At 41.8% G+C, this 22,497-nt stretch overlaps 1 protein-coding gene across 1 annotated transcript in view; it reads left to right on the forward strand.

Moving 5' to 3' along the window:
• The first annotated feature begins 469 nt into the window (after positions 1–469).
• The window catches only part of LOC115417623 (run domain Beclin-1-interacting and cysteine-rich domain-containing protein-like), a 34,243-nt gene continuing 12,215 nt past the window's right edge, over positions 470–22,497 (forward strand). The window contains 18 exon segments of the mRNA XM_030131635.1: positions 470–507; positions 2,384–2,492; positions 2,495–2,538; positions 3,053–3,092; positions 3,094–3,138; positions 4,394–4,553; positions 6,937–7,043; positions 8,302–8,518; positions 10,968–11,047; positions 11,050–11,364; positions 11,366–11,390; positions 11,956–12,072; positions 13,181–13,258; positions 14,280–14,395; positions 14,558–14,756; positions 16,161–16,268; positions 16,957–17,031; positions 21,652–21,712. Of these exon segments, the coding sequence (XP_029987495.1) occupies positions 470–507; positions 2,384–2,492; positions 2,495–2,538; positions 3,053–3,092; positions 3,094–3,138; positions 4,394–4,553; positions 6,937–7,043; positions 8,302–8,518; positions 10,968–11,047; positions 11,050–11,364; positions 11,366–11,390; positions 11,956–12,072; positions 13,181–13,258; positions 14,280–14,395; positions 14,558–14,756; positions 16,161–16,268; positions 16,957–17,031; positions 21,652–21,712 (1,934 nt within the window).

Here is a 22,497-nt window from a genome sequence, read left to right on the forward strand (position 1 = left end):
TATATATATATACATACATACATACATACACACACACACGCACACACACATATATATATATATATATGTGTGTGTATATATATATATATATATATGCATTAACATACATTTTAAAGGATACTTTGTAGATGTAATTAGTTTTGTAATATAATTACTTTTTTCACAGTTATTATTTTCCTAGTCCTAGTGTGTGTGTGTGTGTGTGTGTGGTGTGTGTGTGTGTGTGGGGGGGGGGGGGGGGGGGGGGGGGGCAGGTCACATGACAATACCGCCCCCCAGTGGCTGAGGACAGCAGCGCACTGCGCCCTCGGTGTGTGGATGCACCGGGGACCCGCTGACGAAGCGGAGATGGCGGAAGACCGGAGGTCCGATAAGTCTTTCAGCGAACGCTAACTACTGTTCTGAAGGAAATCACCGTCGTATTAAAACAAGAACCTGGCAGTTGTCGTTGTTGTTGGATCGGGCGGACATGGAGGTGACGGCGGAGGGAGAGGCGGATGAACGCAGGTGACTGACAGCCTGGGCAGCCGACACAAAATAACCCGGCTAACGTTAGGTAGCCGGGTCTGACCCACAACAGTCCTGTCCTGAGTATAACCAGGCCTGCTAACAACCAATCATGTAAACTGTTGTCGGAATACTGACCCCCCCCCCAATATGAACCCTTGCAAAGCTATTAGTAGCTTAGCGAAGTAAGCTAGCTAGTTGTATCAGTACCTGCTAGCTTCAAAGTTACGCTAGTAATTCAGTCATAACAGTGTTTGTCAGTTGTGTGTTTGGAAATGACAATGCCTCAACTATTGTTAGTCTTTCACATCTATCAGGGCTGACTGGACTTTAACATTTTGGTGCCTTTAAAACATGAAATATGTTTTGGCGGAGGTTGCTAGCTGTTGTTATCTAGTGTTATGTTAGCTGGGTTGTGCTGGAGCTAAGCTAGCTGTCAAAGCTGTCAGAAGTAGCATTAGCAGCAGTTTATACTTCAGTTGCACATTCAACTCACATTTCAACTGGGGGAACTGGGCAACTGCTGACAGACTCTGCTCACAGTGCCTTGAATCAATGGAAGAAGACTTTATTCAAGTGTTTCTGTTGGTAATATTCTGCAACTCTTGTCTGGCTAAGAGAGTAAGAAAACTATCCCTCACACTGATACTAGGAGCAGAGACCCTCTGAGGAAGGGACACTGGGAAGTAATAGTAAAATAGAAAGCTGTAAAGTTCATCCTTCATCTCAGTAACCTCTGTGAGCCGTGTAGGGTTTACCTGGAGCACATGAACACATGTTACTCCACACACACCTGTCCTGGTGTGTAAATGCATGTCTGGACGATGTTCTGAAATATACATGATATGATACAGTTAGAACTGTGGGTTTGAAAGACCCCCAGGATGGGAAGGAGGGGGCAGTTGTGTACCCCACAGACCACTGTGATCTGTGTGGAAGGTTTATGTGGATATTTTAAAACCTCAGCTGAAGACAGCAGCCAGGAAGCAAAAGCTTGGACGTGAATTAGCTTGGTAGTTAAACTTATGCTGCTCAGCAATTCAACTATACATAGAAAGAGTTTTGTTGTATTTATTAATGTCCCTTTTATTTACTGTAGAATGTTTCTCACCCAGATTGTCAAGATAAGGTCTTTGAGTGTCAAAGAAACATTCTGTTTATGTCCATGCCTTGTCTTGGTGGTTGTGTGTATCATTGTGGACGCATTTACATTTGGATTGCAGTTTGTATCTGTTTAAATTATATCTGATGACTTTCATCTATCATCAGCTATTATTTGATGTGGTTTTGTTTTAGATTAAAAGACACTTCGCCTTATAAAGTTCCACAAAACCCATTCAAGGTCAGGTGTTGTGACCCATTTGCTGCATTATTGTCCCTTCTTTACAATTACTGTATGTGACCTCCTGCATAAACATGTCTTTTGTCTGCTGACTCAAGGGTAAAAACAGGAACTACTGTGTGTGAGCAAGCACTTTATGAGGAAATGTAACTTGTATATGTTTTGAATTCAAAGCTTTGGGAGAAAAGCTGTGACCAAAGATAAAGCTTAACTTCCTTAACATGGTGGTGTTGTGGTCAAGCCTGTTAAACAGGTGAGTCTCAGACAGAAACTTAACTGAGTGTGACCTCCTCCACATACAGGATTCAGTCTGGGTTTGGGTTTGTGAAGCAGTCCTAGATGGTAGTGGATTTGAAATGTACCTCCACTTCTGCTCACATGAGAAATGACTCAGTACTAAGTGCAAACTCCAGCATTTCCTTGCATCCTTCCTCATTTCTGACCTTTCTCTCTCTCTCTCTCTCTCTCTCGTGTGTGTGTGTGTGTGTGTGTGTGTGGGTGTGTGTGTGTGTGTGTGTCATGTCGTCCTATCAGGAGGGAACACTGGAAGCTGTTGTTCAGTTGAAGACCACAGTGGAAGGTCTTGTGTCCCCAACAATCCCATAGTGTGTGGTCTCGGTACGGTGGCCTTCAGCGGTCTGCATAAAGACCATGAACAAGAGCCTCGACCATGGACTGAGAATGAACAGGTTCAGGAGACATCACGAGGGCTGGATGCACACATCTGGTCCTTCACTCATTCTTTCTCAATATATATAGTGTTATATAGAGGGGTGGGTGTGTGTGCAGTTTTTAAGTATATGGTAGTATAGATATACATGGTATTAACACCTCACTGGTATATCTAGTGAGATATTCATATACATGGAAACAATTTTTACTTGTATTGGAAATAAATATAGATCACTTTAAATGATTATTCTTAAATCACAAAATGGTTTCACCAGTACAACTATTAAGACATTCCTCTTTTTACATACTGATATCTGAGTATTCCCAATAATGCACTAACTGAATATATGTTTTTAAATGACACTGTCATAGTAGTTGTTACACATTATTTGTAAATGCAGTCATCAAACCTCAAAGCCCACAACCACTTAATATTAGACCGTCCATAGCAGCTCCTTTGGTTGAATCTGAGGTTCTGTTGTGTGTTCTTGGACGTCCTCCGTCCTCCTAACAGCTGCTGGTGTCTTTCAGGTGTATTTATAAGCACAGAGACTACTGGCCCTTTGTGTGGTTGTGTTCGCTACATCAGTCCTCACCTGGCCTCGCATGTTGAACAGGTATAGATGATCCACATCCACATGCATCAGCTGTTCCATTACTATTTCAGCAGGGATTCTTTCAGGTTTTTATTTACTGGGAAAATAGCTACAAAGAATTAATGATATTAAACTAAGTAATTAAGCAGCTCAATGTCAAACTCATTTAAAAAGTATAGAATCCATTTCATAAATGTACAACACACACACAGACAAGTGGTCCTCAGTCAGATTTTTATGCCCCACCCCCCCAGAGGGGTAAGTATACCAGGAATTCTGTACATCTGTCCCAGATTTTGTCCAACCAATTTTCTGGACAATATTCAGCTGATTTTTTTCAAATTGACACACGTTATGACATGTGCCTTTCTTTTAATTTTTTTATACAATTTTGAAAAGGTTGAAAGTTAAGACTTAAAATTCACCCTGGGTGTCCAGGGTATTAGTGAGTAGGAGGGGCAAAGTGTTCATGTGATTGGGTGGGGTATTAGTAAGCCTCCGCCTTACTTTTTCCACTTGTTTTGAATTATCTTAACCAGGTTTTTTTTTTTTTCATGAGCACAAATCACAAGGGAAATTGTTTTTTTTCCTTCCAAAGTGGAGAACATGCTGTTCCTGTTCCACTCTTGTTCTAATGGATATTGGTATTTTACAGAACATGTTTATATACAAGACTGGCCATTTCTGTAGCAAATATTGATTAACCGTATGAATTAGAGTGAAAACACTCAGTTCTGTAGTCACAGGTCTAATAACCAACATTTAATGGACTTAAATGCTGAATGAAAACACTCAAGCCCTTGATCACTTTTATTTATTATCTATAAAAAGTAAATCTAACAAATATACTTTGGTGATAATTTTGATCAAATAATGAACAGTATACAGTAAAAAGCATCAGTCTTCTAACTCTGCTTCATGTTTCAAGGTTTCTCTGACAGCATTACTGATCATTCAAATGTTTCTCATCCAGCATGTGATTGGCTCACACTGTTTTTATAATACTTGATGTTCAGTCTCGTGGTTTGAACCTTTTAAACATGTGAATTTGTGCAGCCCACGTTGAACTCAGCCCTGGTTCACTTCCAGTGGTTCTGGTTCTGGTTGAGGAGGATGGTTCTGGGTCTCCAGCTTCAATCAACACAGACTAATGTGAAGTGTTTCAGTGTCTTTGGCAGGAGGGAAAACCACTAGCATTAGCAGTAACACATGCTCACTTCCCCTTCATCTGACCCAATAATAACAGTTGCTTGCTGGTGGTTCTGTCCCCTCTCAGTTCAGTCGTCTGGAACCAGTCCTGAGCTCTGGGATGCAGAGTACCGGTGAAAGCTACAAGGCTGAGCGCTGGCTGCTCCACAGTTTACAGGTTCATATGCTGTCGTCTCAGCTTCGACCTCTGCTCAGGCATCTGGGACATACACGTAAATACTATAATGGTACGTGTCAACTCTCACAGTTGTGTGTGTTGAATTTTACCCCTCTATCCCTGAACTCTACACTGGTGCACAATTGTTAGGGAAAGGAGTATTTGGACCATATCATCAGATTTATCCAAGTTTTCCAACTCCAAACAATATAAATTGCATTTCTTGTTGGACTGCGTTATTGTCAGTTGATATATATTTGTATAATAGGAGAGAGTATGGCCTAAAATGTTAACTACCTATATTAAGGTGTGCAGAATTATTAGGCAGCTTCTTTACTTCAGGTAAAATGGATCCAAAAAAGGGTTTTAACTAGGGATGTAACAGTACTCTGGAAAATACCAACCATTCAGTCCGCACTGCATGGGACAGTCCGCAGTTGATTTTGCATAGTGCTTTATTTACTGCTTTACAGACCCACTGAGTGTGTGTGTGTGTGTGGTGTGTGTGGTGTCAGGCAGGTGAAAGCCCGCCCACCACTAGTTTATGTCCAATCACTGTTGTGCCTTCACAACAGTCTCTCTTTCTCTCTCTCTCTCTCTCTCTCTCTCTCTCTTTCTCTCCCCCTCCCCCCCTCTCTCTCTGAACATGCATGTGAGCGTGCAGCGCGGGGAAGTCCTGCCCCTCAGTGACAGACAGCAGACAGAGAAGCGTCTTTAGACTCAACACACATATGTACACCACAACACTCTTATTACATGGAAATGCGTACGGTAGATAACTGGTGTGTTTATACCCCCCATTTCTTTTTACATCCTTATGCAGAACAGGAATTGATTATTTAAAAAAATTTCAAAGGGCACTTTTTTAAAGAGGCAAAAAGGGCAGGGTCCAGCCCCTTTGGGCCTTATGTATGCATGTGCCTGTTTTATATGACTGTATACAAGTAAAGGAGTAAGAAAGGGTTCTATGGTTCAGGACAGAAAAGGTTCTTTTATTCAGTACAGTCATAGAATTTGTTCCTACTGTGAAATTCAGTTTTTACTGACAAGCAAAATAAAACTATAATTTTGGGAGGAAAAAAGTTCTCTGTACGCATAACACACATACAAAACTTGTGGCCCAAAAACTGAGGTACGGACCAAACTGTGGGCTTCCTGTACAGTTGGACCCTTAGCTTTAACTAACAGTGAAAAGTCAAAAATTTTAATATTCCAATGAAATGATCTGGAAGCAGTTAAACTGTTGAATCATGACCAGAAGATTATCATATGTTTTATAGCAACATGTGATAATCTTGGAACAGGGTTAAAAACAAAAGCCCTGTTCCTAACCCTGTTCCTAGCCCTGTCCCTAACCCTAACCCTGTTCCTAACCCTAACCCTGTTCCTAGACTCAGTGAATGGAAGGTTTATGACTGTTTTTGAAAAGAAGGCTGGATATATTGGTCAGAGATTGATTTTTCTTTGTCAAATTTTGAGTTATTTGTTTTTCACTTTAACAGATGAAAAGTGAGATGGAAATTTTTAAATTTTTCCTTCAGTTGCATAATAATTCTGCACACTAATACTTGCCAAATAATTGTGTGCCCATACATCTTTTTTTAAAGACAAAGCCTCACTTTTACCCTGTATTCAAAGTGGAAGTCTCATGAACATTTTGAATGGGCCTGTTAGTGCTGGAGCTGAACAATAACAGAACTCATTCTCAAAAATACAACCTGCCTAATAATTGTGCACACAGTGTACATTCATGGCATCTAAGGTTCTGTTCAGATGGAGGTAAATGTGGTCCAATCGGATGTTTTCACCCATATGTGACCTGTATCTGATCTGTTATAGACAGTTTGAACAGCACTAATCTGACCCGGACCACTTTCATATGTGGTCCTTAAATCTGACCCAGACCACTTTCATATGTGGTCCTAAATCTGACCCGAACCGCTTTCATATGTGGTCCTAAATCTGACCAGACCAACTCACATGTGGTCCTAAATCTAACCCGGACCACTTTCATATGTGGTCCTGAATCTGACCCAGACCGCTTCATATGTGGTCCTAAATCTGATATTTTCCAGTGTGACTTCAGTCAGAACATCCACTGCCACATTTATCCAACCTTTACGTCATCGAAATGAGACTAAGCATCCCAGTTGTTTGTTCCAGGAGGAGGAAAACCGTATTTCCTTCTGTGAACACAGTGTGTGTCTACATGGTCACGTATTCCATCAGGACCACTTTAGTGCATGTGGGTCACTTCAGGGTCACATTCAGTTCAGACTCAAAACTGATAGAAGTCGCATTTAATGTGGAATACGAACCAACACAAAAAAAAATCAGATTTAACCCAAAAATGTTAGTTGAGCCCTGCAGTCTGAGTGTATCTTTGTCCCTGTGTATGGACCTGCTCTGTAACTGTACCTGAATCCTCTTTGTCTTGACTGTGTGTTGTCCAGATGATGCCTTTCTGCTCAGTGAGCCTCATGTAACCGCCATGTTCCAGTGCCTAGAGGCTGTGGAGCAGAATAACCCTAAACTCCTGGCTCAAGTCGACACTGTTGGCGTGAGTGTGTCACACATCATCAACAGAACCTCAGTGCACAGACTGAACCCTGTCAGAACACCTGCACAGTTGATCCAGTCCTAATAACTGAGTCAGCCCTCTGTGATGAGAGTTTATCACAGTTTAACACCACGGACACAGTGGGACAAACATACAGAGTGAAAGTCTCTACATTTTTGAGGTTTTGTTTGTTTGGATGAGAGGAAAAATGCATTTTCAAAAGGATAACCTAGCTGTGTATTTTAGCTGATTGTGAACAAATACAGATTGAATGTATGGATTTTCCACCGAATTGAGCTGTTCTGCTTTTCAGATACTTTCTTTTGTGCATAAGTTTTTTGACGCTCTTGTATCATCAGCATTGGAACTTTATGGACAAATGCCCATTTACTTTTTCTGTTTTTTTGACATTGTATTTTTATATTGTGTATTTTTTTTTTTTTTTTGTTACATATTTATTTTTCATTTTTTGATGCAGATTTAAGTTCTATGGAACATCTGAACATTCCGTTTCAAAGCACCCACTGTGGCCCGTTCTTCCCACCCCCTCATTCCTCCCCTGGTCCTACATGACAGACTGTCTCTGTCCATGGCACAACAATGATAATAACAACAGTATTATTATTGTCACATCATAAGTCTTGATATTACCACCATAATTCACAATGACATGAATAGTAATAAAAATAGCAAAACACTCATAAAACAAAAAAGGTTATAATATAATGAAAGAAAAAAAAGCAAAAACAAAATAATAGTTGACAAATCTGCTTATTCACAATTACATCCTACATGTAAAATGTGGACATGTGGTGTTATTGATAGTATTAGAGAGTACACAAGTATATACAGCATATTGTGTTTTAATACATTCCTTCATATTTTCTGATGTGCAAATCTACCAACATTGACCAGTTTTGCTCAAGTATCCAAACTTAACCTCCTAAGACCCACTGTCCACATTTATGGACAAGAGTTTCACAACTTTATACAAAAAAAAAAAGAAAAGAAAACTGTCTACCACAAAGGACATTCCATAAAATTTTAAAAAGTCCATCTGAAAAAACTGTGCATCATGATGTTTCCAATATAGGCACTTATTTAATAAAAACAAAAAAAGCTTGTACTTTGCTTAGATCTCCTGGGTCGTAAGAGGTTAAGGGAAGCGGATGCCTGTGTGCCTTTAGAGTACTGAGGTTTGAAGGAGAACACAGACAGAGAACTTCACAGTTGTCTTTTCTCTCCCCTCCATCCTTAGCTTTCTCCTCTGAAGGGCCCTCCATGTCTGGGCCTGTTGAAGAGCCAGAGCCTGTGTGTTTTACCAGGAGCCCACAGTGCTTGGAGAAACGCTGATGTGACTCCCAGGGGCGTGTCTCTGAACCGGCGCCTTACCACGTCCAACTGCTCCCTCCGTAACACTGACGCCAGCGCCCACCACTACAGCAACGCCAGCTCCCAAAACAGCACCAACATGGGTGAGGGAAATCTGGAATCCAGTCAGCTGATTGTGCTGTGGTGACTCAGAAGAGGGACAGGCACCTCCTGTCTTCAGGGTTTTACATCACTGTTTGTGTCCGGAAAATTACGAGACTTTTGACTTGCAGTTTTTCACTGTTGTTGGACCGTTGTATCATACCCACTTCTATTCTGTGATTAGCACACTGAAGCACTGGGCTTCAGGAACGGGATGGGTTAAAAAACATTGATTTGATCGATTTTTGGATCAATTTTATTTTAATTTTGCATTATTGAGTAATAGTGGATGAGATCGATTTTTGTGTTGGGGGGAGGCTCTCTGAGGCGGGTCACCAAAGCTGGTCTTTCTAGGAATATTAACTTGGATCCACACTCAACCATAGGTGAGTGTGGAGTTGGAGGAATAGTAAAGCATCTTCAGTTTCACTTTAATGTGCACCGGTCTGGCAATCACAACCCCCACTCCCCCACTCTGACTCCAACAGGTTGTTTCCAGTGAGTTTCTTGTACCAAGGGCCCAACATGATTATGTTTCAGGGAGCCCAAAGTTGGTAGCGGTGCCCCAGGGTGACAGTAATGTGCCTTAAGTCTAGAAACCACCAGCTATGACACAGCATAAAGATGATGCAGAAGTCTGTTTTGAGCCACTGGAGAAACATGGGAATGTTTCTGTTCCTTATTTCAGAGCAGATTCATCTATTACTGATGAAATGTCAAGTTATACTTTGGATCGAATTGATATCAGATCGAACTAGAAGCACTCGGAGAGCGCAGACCTCCGCCAGGCTGATCAGTGGCCCCCCGTGGGCCCCCCCCCCACCAAGGAGGTTATGTTTTTGCCAGGGTTTGTTTGTCTGTCTGTTTGTCTGTCTGTTAGTGTGCAACATAACTCAAAAAGTTATGGACAGATTTTGATTAAATTTTCTGGTCTGTGCCCCCCCGTGGGCCCCCCCACCCCCGATCCCCACCAAAATTTAATCATTTCTTCCTTAACCCATTTCCAACAAACCCTGAAAATTTCATCAAATCTGTCCATAACTTTTGAGTTATGTTGCACACTAACAAACAACAAACAAACAAACAAACAAACCCTGGCATAAACATAACCTCCTTGGCAGAGGTAATCAAAAAGAATCGTGATTAATCAATTCAGAACTTTATGAATCAAAATCGAATCAGTTAAGGAAATTGGCCGTGATACCCAGCTCTATACAGGAATACACAGAGATGTGGATAGAGGATCGGAGGTAATTATATGTTAGAGTAGTAATTATAATCCGAATAATAATCATATGGAAGCCTGATAGTCGCTGGAGGAGTCTGGTTATACCTAGAGGAATGTGTTCGTATAACTTGTGTTCACAGAAATGGGTTCATCCTTACTTTCCAGTATATTATTTATTATTTTAGCCTTGGGCAGATTTTAAGCGTACTTTTGTCCCATTTTGAGTCTCCACCCTCCACATGATTATGGAAACTACTACGAAGTGGCAAAGACACTGAGAGGCAGATGAGGAAGCACTGGATGTTCAGGTGTGGATGTCCGGGTGTGGATGTTGGTGACAGCACTAGTTCATGGACAGAATCAGAAGACACGATCACAGATCCATAGGAGCCTCTGAAGGGTTAGAGTTAGTTTAGGTTCTGTCACGTCCCCATTACACCAGCCAGACTCACTGAAAAGGACAAGCGCCCACCCAACCTGGACTGTGTGTTTTGACCTGTCTGTTCAGTGTGTCCCATGCAGGGTTCAGTCCAGTCTGTCTGTCTGTCTGCTTGGTTCTGTAATGTCTGTGTTCAGCTTCAGTCAGTGTCTTCAGTGCTGAACTGAAGCTTTTCTTTATTTGTATTCTGGCATCCGACAGAATCCCAAGACATTATAACCCCCCCACACACACACATACACACCCGTTTTGGTTCGGTTTGTTTGTTTGTTTTACACTTAAGCAGTAAATTTATTGGTTGAATTCATACGTAACTGGGTTTATAGATTACCAGTGACCCACAATAGATGCGATCACATTTTGGGAAAAGTAGGTCAAAGTTCACATTTTTAATGAATTTTTTAAATCTTTTTTTCCCCCCCATTTACTCATAATGGATGAAATGTGTCTATGCTGTCTGTCTGTGAAGACATCAGCATACGCATAGACATGATGACATCAGCACACGCATAGACATGATGACATCAGCTGGATAGATGCAAAAATAAGCTACAAAAACTTGCGAGGGGTGGGGCTTGTTGTACCTGGACCCACTTGTTATCCTGATTTCGGTACCTTGGCCATTGGTTTTCACTTGTTCTTTTTTCTGCCACCAGTTCATTTGCTACTTTAGCTACAGGTGATGTAACCTTGACAACCACTCAAAATGATCACTAGTGATGACTGCTTGTCAGTGTTGGTCATAGTGCTTCAGCTCACCACACTGTGTCTGTTTGTGTTGCAGATGCTCTGTGCTCAGGCAGCAGCGTGGGTCCATGGATGTGTGTGTCCGGTCCAGGGAGCAGTGACCTGTTGGCGGTCCCTGTGGTGGGCCTGGGTCAGTGCCTTCCATTTCTCTGACAGAGTCCCCGTCGTCCTCGTCCCTCCAACCTGAGGCTGTGGACTCTGCTGACGCTGACTATGATGATGGTCCAGAGTACTTGGCTATTGGGAACCTGGGCCAGCGCAGTCGCCAGGACTCCAGGAGTTCCATCCACAGCAGTGAGCAGGAGGACAGCGGGAACATTCCCTCAAACCACCTCTACTGGCACCACCTCCACCCAAGACGCTCTTCTTTCTCAGAAGGCCAGAGAGCGCCAGGACGAGGGTCCCGAGGACACACTCGCTCCTTTTCTGACACAGGGAATCAATCAGAAACTTAGGAATGGTAAGTGTAGTACTCTGTAGGGAGCTCATATGGATAGCATTCAATTATTAACATTTGTGTTTAGGTTCTTTTGTTTTATGCATGAAGTTCAACTTGGTTTTAAAAAGTACTGTAATTTATAACGTAATGATGCATTGAAATGTGGAATTCATGACATTTCATAGCTTCTGTCTGTCTGGTTTTGTCATGAATCAGACATAATGAAGCAACATCAGTGTCCCCATATTCTTGTGAAGTATGAAAATATGTTGGGATAAAAATGTAAGTACTAAGTTTAATCCAGGGCAGCTTTAATGTTCAGCATCCAGGAGCTTTTCCATGGGTTTTGTGTATTGTGCTCCTCTGACTAGTTTTTAGAGGTAGCTGTAGTTCGGTTTGTTTGGCTCTGTAGTCCATGCATGAATGTCTACTTCACTTTTCCTGCTTTTGGAAAATATTTAGTTGCACCACTTTCTGTCTCAGGATCTGAAAAGTTTTGACATGAATCCTTTTACTCTCTTTGCTCTTGGTTGAGATAACTGTCTCCTTTTCTGCTCTATCTTCTGTCTTCTTACTTTGTGCAAAGGAGGGAGTCACCGGAAAATCACCATAATAATTGAAGATCCTGTAGCAGGTTGGCAGTACAGTCCACTGTGCTCCATCAATGACCCTCACACCTCTGTGACTTTTCCCTCTGCATGCTGATCAACTTTGATTTTCCCGTTCATTTACAGTTTCGCTGTCAACAAATCATTTGTGCTTTTGGATGTTGACAGCCATTTTTAATAAACATTTCTGTGCAGATTTTTTATGAGTTGTTGAATGTAAACTGTACTACTGTATGTGTTCACTTTAGTTATGCTTTTGTCCTCATAAGAGAATTACCATTACCATTATCCACTGTCATTGTTGAAATGCGATCTACACCCATGTGTAATTGAGCCCGTTACATCCACACCATACTCCCATCATTATCCCATTTCTGCAGTTATCAGATTATTATTGATCATGTAAATAGGATAATCTGATCGGCGTTATCCAATAACAGCAGTTATCTGATTATAATAAATCAGATTAACACACCTAGATTTGTCCCCAATACTCCGATGTCTCCCTGCATGTATACAGGTTAATTTGATTTATTTAGTTCTTTTATGTCTGCACATCTGTAAGCACTATTAAAAATAGTAGAAAATAGAAGTTACATATTCAAACATGAGCAGAAAACAATAACAGGAAGTGTAAGTCTACCATCACTACGTACGTCTAAACCAGGGTTTACGATTATCACATTTCTTAAGTGCTCATAAATGCATTAAATCTGAATATTATAATTATCCGATTACTCTCAGATGTGGGACTTAATGGTCATGTAAACAGGCTCAGTTCCAAGATGAAGCAAAGTAGTTGATCTCATGTACTGTTACTTGTACTATTTGTAGAGTTGAATCTAATTGGACTTTGTTCCCTTTTATTTAGTATATTTAGTAGTGTTTAGTATATCAGCTGATACACAGTGGTGTATCACTTTTCTCATGAGCTATGAGTTCAGATATAATGTAGTCTTGGTATCTTAAAGGGCTGAAGCTCACAGGTATGTGCATTGGTTTGCATTAAAGTAATCAAGCTCCATAAACTTTCTGAGGAAAATATTGTAGGTGATTAAAATGTCCCTGATTAATGTAAGAATGATGAAAGCATGTTTCCCAACAAAAAACACTAGAAAAGAGTTGTAGATTGTGTTGTGTGTAGCCTTTATGTGAAGTGATTGAACCCAGTGTGTTTGTCTGTCAGAGTCGACGGGCACTGAGCACTCCATGCCCACTACAGCTCCTTCGCACCTCAGCTCAGTGATGGCAGCTCCTCCAGTACGCTCTACATGGAGGCCCGTAAGTCGTCCACAGTCACCTTTATAGAAACTCTGCTTTTCACAGTCCAGTCACAACACTGCACAGACCTGTCATATTCACTGTATGCCAGGGGTCTCAAACATGCAGCCCGGGGGCCAAATGGGGCCTGCCAAAGGTTCCAATCTGGCCCGTGGGATGAATTTGCAAAGTGCAAAATTCCACAGATTCATTTAGTTCAGGTTCCACATACAGACCAATATGATCTGAAGTAAAATATCCTTCAAAAATAATGACTCCATATTTTCTTCTGGGTTTGATGTGAAAAAAATATTACATTATGTCTATAAATAATGGACAACTTCAAATTTTTTGTCTTTGTTTTAGTGCAAAAAACTAACAAATTATGAAAATACTTAGATTTACAAACTATCCTGTAACAGTAAAATTTGTATAACCTGAACAAATGTGAACCTGAAATGTGCTAAAGAAAATTAAGTACAATTTTAACTATTTTCTGCCTGTCACTAAGTGTTTAGTGCCATTGTAGATCCGATCCATAATGCACATGTATAAATGATAAGTTGTGGCATAATATTGTTAATATTGCACTTATTTTTCTGAAGAAATTTCAGTTATTTCAGGTTATTCACATCTTTTTTTCTTTGGATAGTTTATAAAAGTAAGTATTTTCATAATTTAATGGAGTTTTTTTGCACTTAAGCAAAGACAAAAAATTTGGAGTTGTCATTATTTATCAGTTATGATGCTATTATTTTACTGGTCCAGCCCACTGCAGATCAAATCGGGCTGAATGTGGCCCCTGAAAGAAAATGAGTTTGAGACCCCTGCTGTACGCTCATGTCAAGGTCTATTTCCCCTCTGATAAGGGGTTTTAAAGCAGGGACAGCTGCAGTTTGTAATAAATCCCAAACATGTAAAGAAAATACATTTCTATCCAAATTTAAACAACATTAAGGAGGAGGCAGCAGGGTAAAAGGAGACACATAAGAGAACATCCATCTGAATCTGTTCTTAATTGGTGTCATGTTTGTGTTTGCAGATGGTTCCCAGTACAACGGTGTTCCAGATGGGATGTTCCGGAAGCCATCGGAAGGCCAGAGCCTCATCAGCTACCTGTCAGAGCAGGACTTTGGCAGCTGTGCTGACCTGGAGAAGGTTAGGTCTTTGTCCTCTGATCACTAATACTGACTGTCATCCACCATCATTTAGTGGAACGGTGTGTGTGATTACCTTTATGGGGTAGTGTAGTGGAGAGGTGGGCTTCACAGAGGATGCGCACTTCCATGGCTGACTTTACATTCTCTGTGTGTTCTGTAGGAGAACGCCCATTTCAGCATTTCAGAGTCCCTTATCGCAGCCATCGAACTGATGAAGTATAACCTGCGGCGTCAGGAAGAGGAGGGAGAAGAGGAGGGAGACAGCGACTGTGAGATTCAGCAACTCAAACAGAAGATCCGTCTGCGGAGGCAACAGATCCGCCGCAGCCGCCTGCTCACATGCTCCGCCTCCCAACACAGTAAGTCAACAGTGGAGCCAAAGAACGGTTTGATAAGAGGCCCAACACCTGGACTCCAAACCTCACCCCGACCACCACTCATTTAATATTAGAGCACATGACCCCAGTTCCAAAAAGGATAGGGTGACATGTCATTAAAAACAGAATGTAGGGACCATAACTATTAAAGGTCAAGAGAAGAAAACTCGTCCAGCCTTTTATTCATACAGTAGATGTACACAACAGCAACACAACTCTATGTAACTTTGTACCTTCTCTAATTTGTAGAGAGAATTTAGCTATTTTCCATTTGTGTTTTGTTTCTATTTTCTTTGATTGATCTCAATCTTGATCAAAGGCTGTGTCCTTCCTTTCCCTACCTGTCCTTCCTGTCCTCTCTGTCCCTACCTGTCCCACTGTCCGAGACTTCCTCAAACACAGCTGACTGTTTGATTCCTAGTTGGATCCATCTTCTGATTCCATATATTGATCTTGTCCAACTCTCTAAACCTCCAGATGTTGAACTCAGCTCCATTTGACATCACCTTCAACCACCAATATTTCCTCCAAATCCCATCAAAGCTCTGATGCAGTTGGATTCACTTCTATATCATTCATACATATAATAGTGAAATAGTGCCTTTAATCCGTATCCAGCTCCACAGAATGACCAAACATGACCTTTGACCTGAACTCATTTGAATATCATGGTGGAAAATCCAGTCCAATCATTAGGTTGGACTTTTCAAATCTAAAAGAACGTTCTTGTCCACCTTGGAGATTCTGTTGGTGTAAATCTTTTCAACACACTATATTTATCCACCAAATATATCAGCTGTAGAATCTACGATGAGGGACAGATGTTCAATTTGAAGGACAACTAAGAAGGTTGAACACTGATCCATTCCATGTAGAAGTGAATGGACCATCCAACTGATCACCTAAACATGCCTGATTTACTCATGTTTTTTGTTCTTCTGATCTGAAGGATTAGTTGTTTTAATGGAACTCCTTTCCAGTTGAGTCAGTCATGTCCCTATGAATCCAACAGAGTTCAGACTTGGTTTTACAGACATGATCAGGATAAAGGATCCATTTGGAGATGATGGATCTGACTGTTTTACTGCAGGAACTGAGTCATGCAGCAGTGAACATGGACCAAAAGGATTTAGAAACACAATTATGGATTTGACTGCGACACACACACCTATTTAGAAAAGACATACAAACACAGAGGAGACCAGGACATGTCCTTATTGATCTCGAGTAATCAGTCAGTAATCAAGATGGAGACAAACAGCTTTATTTGCCCTGAAGGAAACTGGTCTTCGAGACTAAAGTTTCCACCTAAGTTTGAAATAAATGAGTACCTTACTAGTTTGTGTCTGATATTTGTGGCCCACGTCCCTGTGTTTTGTGTGTCAGTGTTTCAGTCCACGGACAGTGGCGGCTCCAGGAGAAGCTCCCAGGGCTCGGACCAGGGCCTGTCAGACTCCGGCTCAGCTGAGGAGGTTGACGAGTGCGAACTACGAGGTACAGTGAGAGTCACAGACAATCAGACACTGAAAAGTCCATGTTGTAGTTGTGACATGTTGTCAGTCAGAGTCAGGTAGTAGTGTAGTTACTGCTGGGGTTGGACTTTGTGTTGGTCTGAATGTGTTCATTTCTGTTTTGGATCATGATTCAAAAACTCATCTAACATTTACCATCAACCAAACAGATGTGTCAGCACAAAGAGAGTGGGATTTATTGGAAACCCACAGTGTGTATGACTGTAAATGTACTTTTTTAATAATAGTGTCACGATCTATTTATTTAGTGTTACTATTTATCTATTCATTAGTCACTTCATCATCATTTTCACTGAATCCTTTTTCTGACAGTGAACTAAACTCATGTCCTCTGCTGTTTTCTACTGAGACAAAAGAACCAACCCAATGCACTAACAAACAATGAAAGTGCTGAACACGGAATGTCTTGGATTCACATGGTTGGTGGGATTTCATGTGTGTGTGTTGATATTTGTTGGACTTGTGTGAAAGTGTGTGTTTTTTGTGCACTTGTGAGCGTATACAGGTGTGTAGAACTGCATGACTCCACTCAGCTGATGCCAGTGTGTGTGTGAGGACTTCACGCCGCCTGCCCCCCCCGTCCTGTGGAGTCAGTCTAATGTGTGTCCTTATGCTGACGGCTGTGCTGAGTGTTAGTTTCTGTCTCTCAGATGGCTGTGAGGCTCAGTCCCTGCTGGCGGTGTCACAGAGCGGCCTGTCCCTGTCACTGGCCTCCCTCTTCTCAGGTATCTCAGGTCGTTGTCCCTTTAGACCAGGGGTGGGCAATCCTGGTCCTCAAGGGCCGGTATCCTGCATGTTTTAGATGTTTCCCTCTTCCAACACACCTGAAGGTCATTATCAGGCTTCTGCAGAGCTTGATGATAGGCTTATCATGTGAACCAGGTGTGTTGGAAGAGGGAAACATCTAAAACATGCAGGATACCGGCCCTCGAGGACCGGGATTACCCACCCCTGTGTTAGACTGTGTCCCTCTGAAGGGAGGCTGACGGCTCACCTTCAGAGGGACTGTCCCTCCTGCTGAACTGCACCGCACTGGCATTACTCATTTTTACATCATCTTTTTATCAGAAAAAGTTGCTGTCATAGCAGTTGTTTTCTCTTTATTTTTACTGATAAGTGTCATTCAAATCTCCCAATCACATTCCTCTCATTACAGTTGAAGCTACATGCACATAGTGTGAGTATGCACACTCACAGTTTCAACATTCAACAATATAGAACATCCAAACAACAAAAACAAGGTTTTTTTTTTCATGTTTCAAATAATCATGTTAAAATGTTGAAAGTCCGCAAACAACCATTGAAAGTGGTGGCAAAGTTATTCAATTGGAATTCCATTCCCAGTTTGTTTGTGTCTTTGGTTTGGTGGTAGTCTTCCAAAGCTGGACAGACATTCCTGCCTGTGTTCATTTGGAGTTCAGCCATGGCCTCCTCACCTCAGCTGCAGGGTTGGGTTGGTGCTGGAGGGCTCCAGGGATTTGGAGGTGGACAAAGACAAACGGGCTTCAAAGATTTAACCAGTACTTATGGCTATAACTAGTGAGTTTGTAAGATGAACTGGTGAGTGTGACAGGGATTTACTTTGATGTCTACAGTCCATCCATCCATCTATCATCTCTCTCCATCAGTCTGTCCATCAGTTCATCTGTCCATCATGTAGGTGTGAATGAGGTGTGATTAGTCTGGGGAACAGACAGCAGGGGTTATATCCATATGAATTTAAGCTCAGACAGGTGTCAAATATTAGTACTGACTCAAATGAATCATAATGTCACTTTACTGAAATGAGGATACGATTAAAAAACAATCCATTTGATTTTGTCAACATTTTGGTTCTAAATAGGAGATTACCACAGTGAAATCTGCTGAAGTTTCCTTTGGAAACAAAGTTAATGACCGTTTGATGACAAACCATTTTCTTAATCCCCCTTTTCAAAAGTGTTGCAACATTAACAAAACGTTGTCTTGTATTTGCTCATGTATGATTTCTGCTTTCGACACTTGGTGAAAATCACTTTGTGGCTCTAGTTTTACTTTGCAATCATCACTTTGTCCAACGGCATGATGGGAATGATGCGTTTTCTGGAATAGCAGCAAATGGGATCAGCTTCTGTCAAACTCTTGCACTTTGGCGCAGAAAATGGTCTTTATTTGTATGCCAAGATAAAAAATGAACAAACTGATGCATTTACTGCAGTATATGGAGATGTCAACCATGTGTTCAAAGCTACCCAGCACTGTGAAGCTCTGCAGAAGATGGTCTACAGTCTGCTCTGTAGAAACCATCATACATTAGACCAGGTTCAAACATAGGCATCCAGCTGAGCTAAACACCTACAGACATCACACATCATGAAAACCCTGGAGCAGCTGCTTCTGCATCTACTCAGAGCCCATGTCGAACTATTCCCCTGCAGTTTGAGTACAGAGAACAGGTCGGACTGGATGACGCTGTTCTACTCTCATCTGGATGAGTCTGGTGGTTGTGTGAGGCTTATGTTCTTTGATTTTTCAAGTGTGTTCAACACAACCCAGTCCTCCATACATATAGATGTCCACCGATGGGTTCACATCCCTCCTTTGTCTCCTGGACCACAGAGTACCTGACAGGAAGACTACCATACATCGGGCTGGGGAACTGTGTCTGTGGGATGGTAAGGAGCAACGCTGGGGCTCCACAAGGCACTGTTTTGGCTCCTTGTATGTTCACGTTGTACACAGTGGATTTACTGTATATCTCTTAGTTTTGTCATATCTACAAATATACTGATAACACACCTATCGTGGCATGTGTCATGAATGGAAACATTCCACAGGGACCAGACCAAAGCCTTCTGGGACTGGAGTCACAAAAATGGCCTCCAACTGAACACCTCCAAGACCAAATGTTGGTGGATTTCAGAAGGTCTAAACTCCCTCATCAGCTAGTCTGTGTATGTGGAGTGGACGTTGAGGTGGTGCTGATGGCCAAATATCTTGGTGTGCATCTGAACAGGATGGACTTGTGCCTGAACACAGAAGCACTTTCAGAGGGACAGTGGGCGGTGTTTCCTGATAAGGCACAGGTCTTTGACATCTGTCCTCAGATCCTGGACCTGCTGCCAGTGCTCTCTTCTATGCTACTATCTGCTGGGGAGGCACTATTGGACAAAACCATACTGGTTCTGTTTTTGGAGAGAAGCTGGACACACTTGGGTCAGATGGAGGACAAACTGGAAAATGCAGATCATCCTTTTCATCCCATTCTGACAAACCAGAGGAGCAGCTGCAGTGGGCGTCGAACCTCCTTCAGATACAGGACGGAGGTGTACAAGGTCTTCATTCAGACTCTACAACACTTCAGCCCGATCACTCACGGTTTACTCATTTTTTGTGTAGTTTTCTTTCTTTGTTTTTATTGAGTTGATGGGGAAAAAGTTAATTTCCTCCAGGGATCAATAAAGTTAATCTGTATCATTAGATAAGAAGGCAGGCAAATTTAGATTTTCACAGCATAAAGCTCAATTTGATTAATATCTACTGTTTGTCAGTTTTGTTGAACCATTTTTGTGGAAAATCCCTGTTTTATCGCCTCTTTAAACATATAATTGCCAGCAGTATTTTAGAGCAACAAACCAAATGAATACTGTTTTCTGAAAAGAATGAGCTGTACTGCGCACTGTGTTAGTGGACATACTTTTTGTGTATTATTAAAATATAGTGTAATATTCACTAAGTCTCTGTGGCTGTCCTGCATGGGACCTGCTAACATGACTCTAAAACTCACTTCAGGTGAATCAGATGTGATTTGTTTGTCTGGGACTAAGTCCTGAAATATCTGATCTGCAGTGTTTAGTTCTGTCTCAAATGTGTCTTAAACCAAGCTCATCTACAGCCTGTTGTCCTTTCAGTTGGAACAGGCTCTGTACGCCCTAATATGACCACCAGGTCCATGTGGTTTTACTGACACATTCTTACATGCTTGAATTTAATCTGCTTACAGAGCTTAAAACATGTTTTTTAGTTTCTACCCAATTATGTGAACTTTAGATGTTGTATATCCTCATGAAGTGTTAGAGCATTGTTGACTTGTATCTGGTACTTTAATACATACAAAGGACTCCATACTAGTGCTGGTGTGATGAGGTCACGTGAATGTGTCCAATCTTTGTGGCCAAATGTTTCACCCAAAGCCTGATCAGACAAAGCCCCGTTGAACAGCTCCTTCAGTAATACTGACATCTGCTGGTAGTTCACATGTGGACTAGTGGATCTCGGTATAATTAGTCAAGTATTATGTCCAGATCTCCATTAGAGGTCTTGTAAAGCCAGATGGAATAAATCTGTCCAGATCATGGTTTATCAGTGAAGTAATATTGGTGGAATATGAAAGTGTCAATAGATCAGCTGTGGTATGTCTGTAAAGTATTCTGTATGTGTACAGTATGTGGCTGGATTTGTGGATAAACAGTTACAGAAAGGGCTTGTGTGGTTGAGGTATGTTTGAGATTGGGTGGTGGGAGGGTGCTTTATTGATTTGTATTCAGGAATCAAATCAATATCTAATCAACTAACAACCTTCCACACCTGGACTCACCTGACACCAAACAACCCCCCCCCCCCAAAGGATTTGGACAGTGACCCACCCCTCTGGTCAATGACACTGAAACTCACACACAATACTCACCAGTGACCCTCCTCCCAGTGACACACCCCCTCTACGACCCTCCCCCCAGGGACACACCCCCTCTACGACCCTACCCCCAGGGACACACCCCCTCTACAACTCTACCCCAGGGACACACTCCCTCTACAACCCTACTCCCGGGGACACACCCCCTCTACGACTCTACCCTAGGGACACACCCGCTCTACGACTCTACACCAGGGACACACCCTTCCTACGACCCTACCCCCAGGGACATACCCCCTCTTTGAACCTACCCCACGGACACACCCCCTCTACGACCCTACCCCCAGGGACGACCCCCCCCCTACTGTCAGTCCACCACTACATGTGTCCTGTTTCGACTGCAGTGGGACACAGACCGGGTCCAAATGGATCCTGAGTGTCTTGGTTTGAATGCATCCAACCCTAACCCTGACATTAAAGCTGAACATACCTTTGCATCAGTCATGACAGATGTTAATGTCTGACGCCTGGGGAAATGAACCCCACACACTGACTGCCAGGACTTTATGTATTTGAGTTTGTTCAGGCAGTTAGTCGTACAACTCTAGAATATCTAATCAATCAAATAAGAGTTGAATCCAGTACATGTTTGTGTCTGGTGGATAAGGGGGACCTCTGTCCTATTTTCTGCCCTTTAGTGTTGACGTTTCTGCTGTTTTCCTCTGACTTCCAGATGCAGATATTAAACGCAGCGTCAGTTCCAGCAGTAAATCTTTCCTCAGCTCAGACTCCATGTAAGTAACACTTGGGTCACCTCATCATTTCTGCTGCAATCCCTTAATAACCCCATATTCCGTTATTATTATTATTTTACTCTTTTTTTTTTTTTTAAATTTCTTATAAAAGAAAACCTCAATAAAGATCAAGTCATTAAAAAAAAAAAGCCCATATTCCTGGTAGTACTTTTAGACCAATAGAATGTCATTTAGTGATGATAGCAGAGTGAAACAAATATTAAGAATTATTTATTGCAAAGAAAACAGTGTTCCACTCATAGTTCAGTATAAGGTTGAATCAGTATTTGGACAGTGTGGTGGAAAACAAAGGATGGTGTGGGGTCACTTTGTATTTGGGTTTCAGGCTGCTGACATACATACATATATATAAATGAACTATGAGCTAAACATCCAATGGAGCGTTCCTCCACCTGTCCTCGTAAGACTTTCATTAGGTCTTGTGACAGATCACTCACGTTTCCACCTGAATGTGTCAAACACTGGTGTCCACAGGTACAGTGTGTAGTCTGCTGTCGGTTCTTTGGTGAACACTGGCTGTGTGTGATCAGTGGTTTGGCCTGGTGCTCTGTTTAGTACCAGTGTAACAGGCCAAAGTAAACCTCTGTTCAGACCAGCCCTGGGGTTCAAGCAGCCCAGGTCAGACTAGAGCCCACGATCTGGAGTAAGTGTGACCTTGAGGCGTCCTCAGGTGTTTAACATTTATACTGGATGGAGGACTGGTTAGTCTTAGAACCTGCAGTTTCAGGACGTTATGACTTTTATTATATAATAAACAGTCAAAT

The sequence above is a fragment of the Sphaeramia orbicularis genome, chromosome 4 (assembly GCF_902148855.1).
Source record: "Sphaeramia orbicularis chromosome 4, fSphaOr1.1, whole genome shotgun sequence".
NCBI classification, from domain to species: domain Eukaryota; kingdom Metazoa; phylum Chordata; class Actinopteri; order Kurtiformes; family Apogonidae; genus Sphaeramia; species Sphaeramia orbicularis.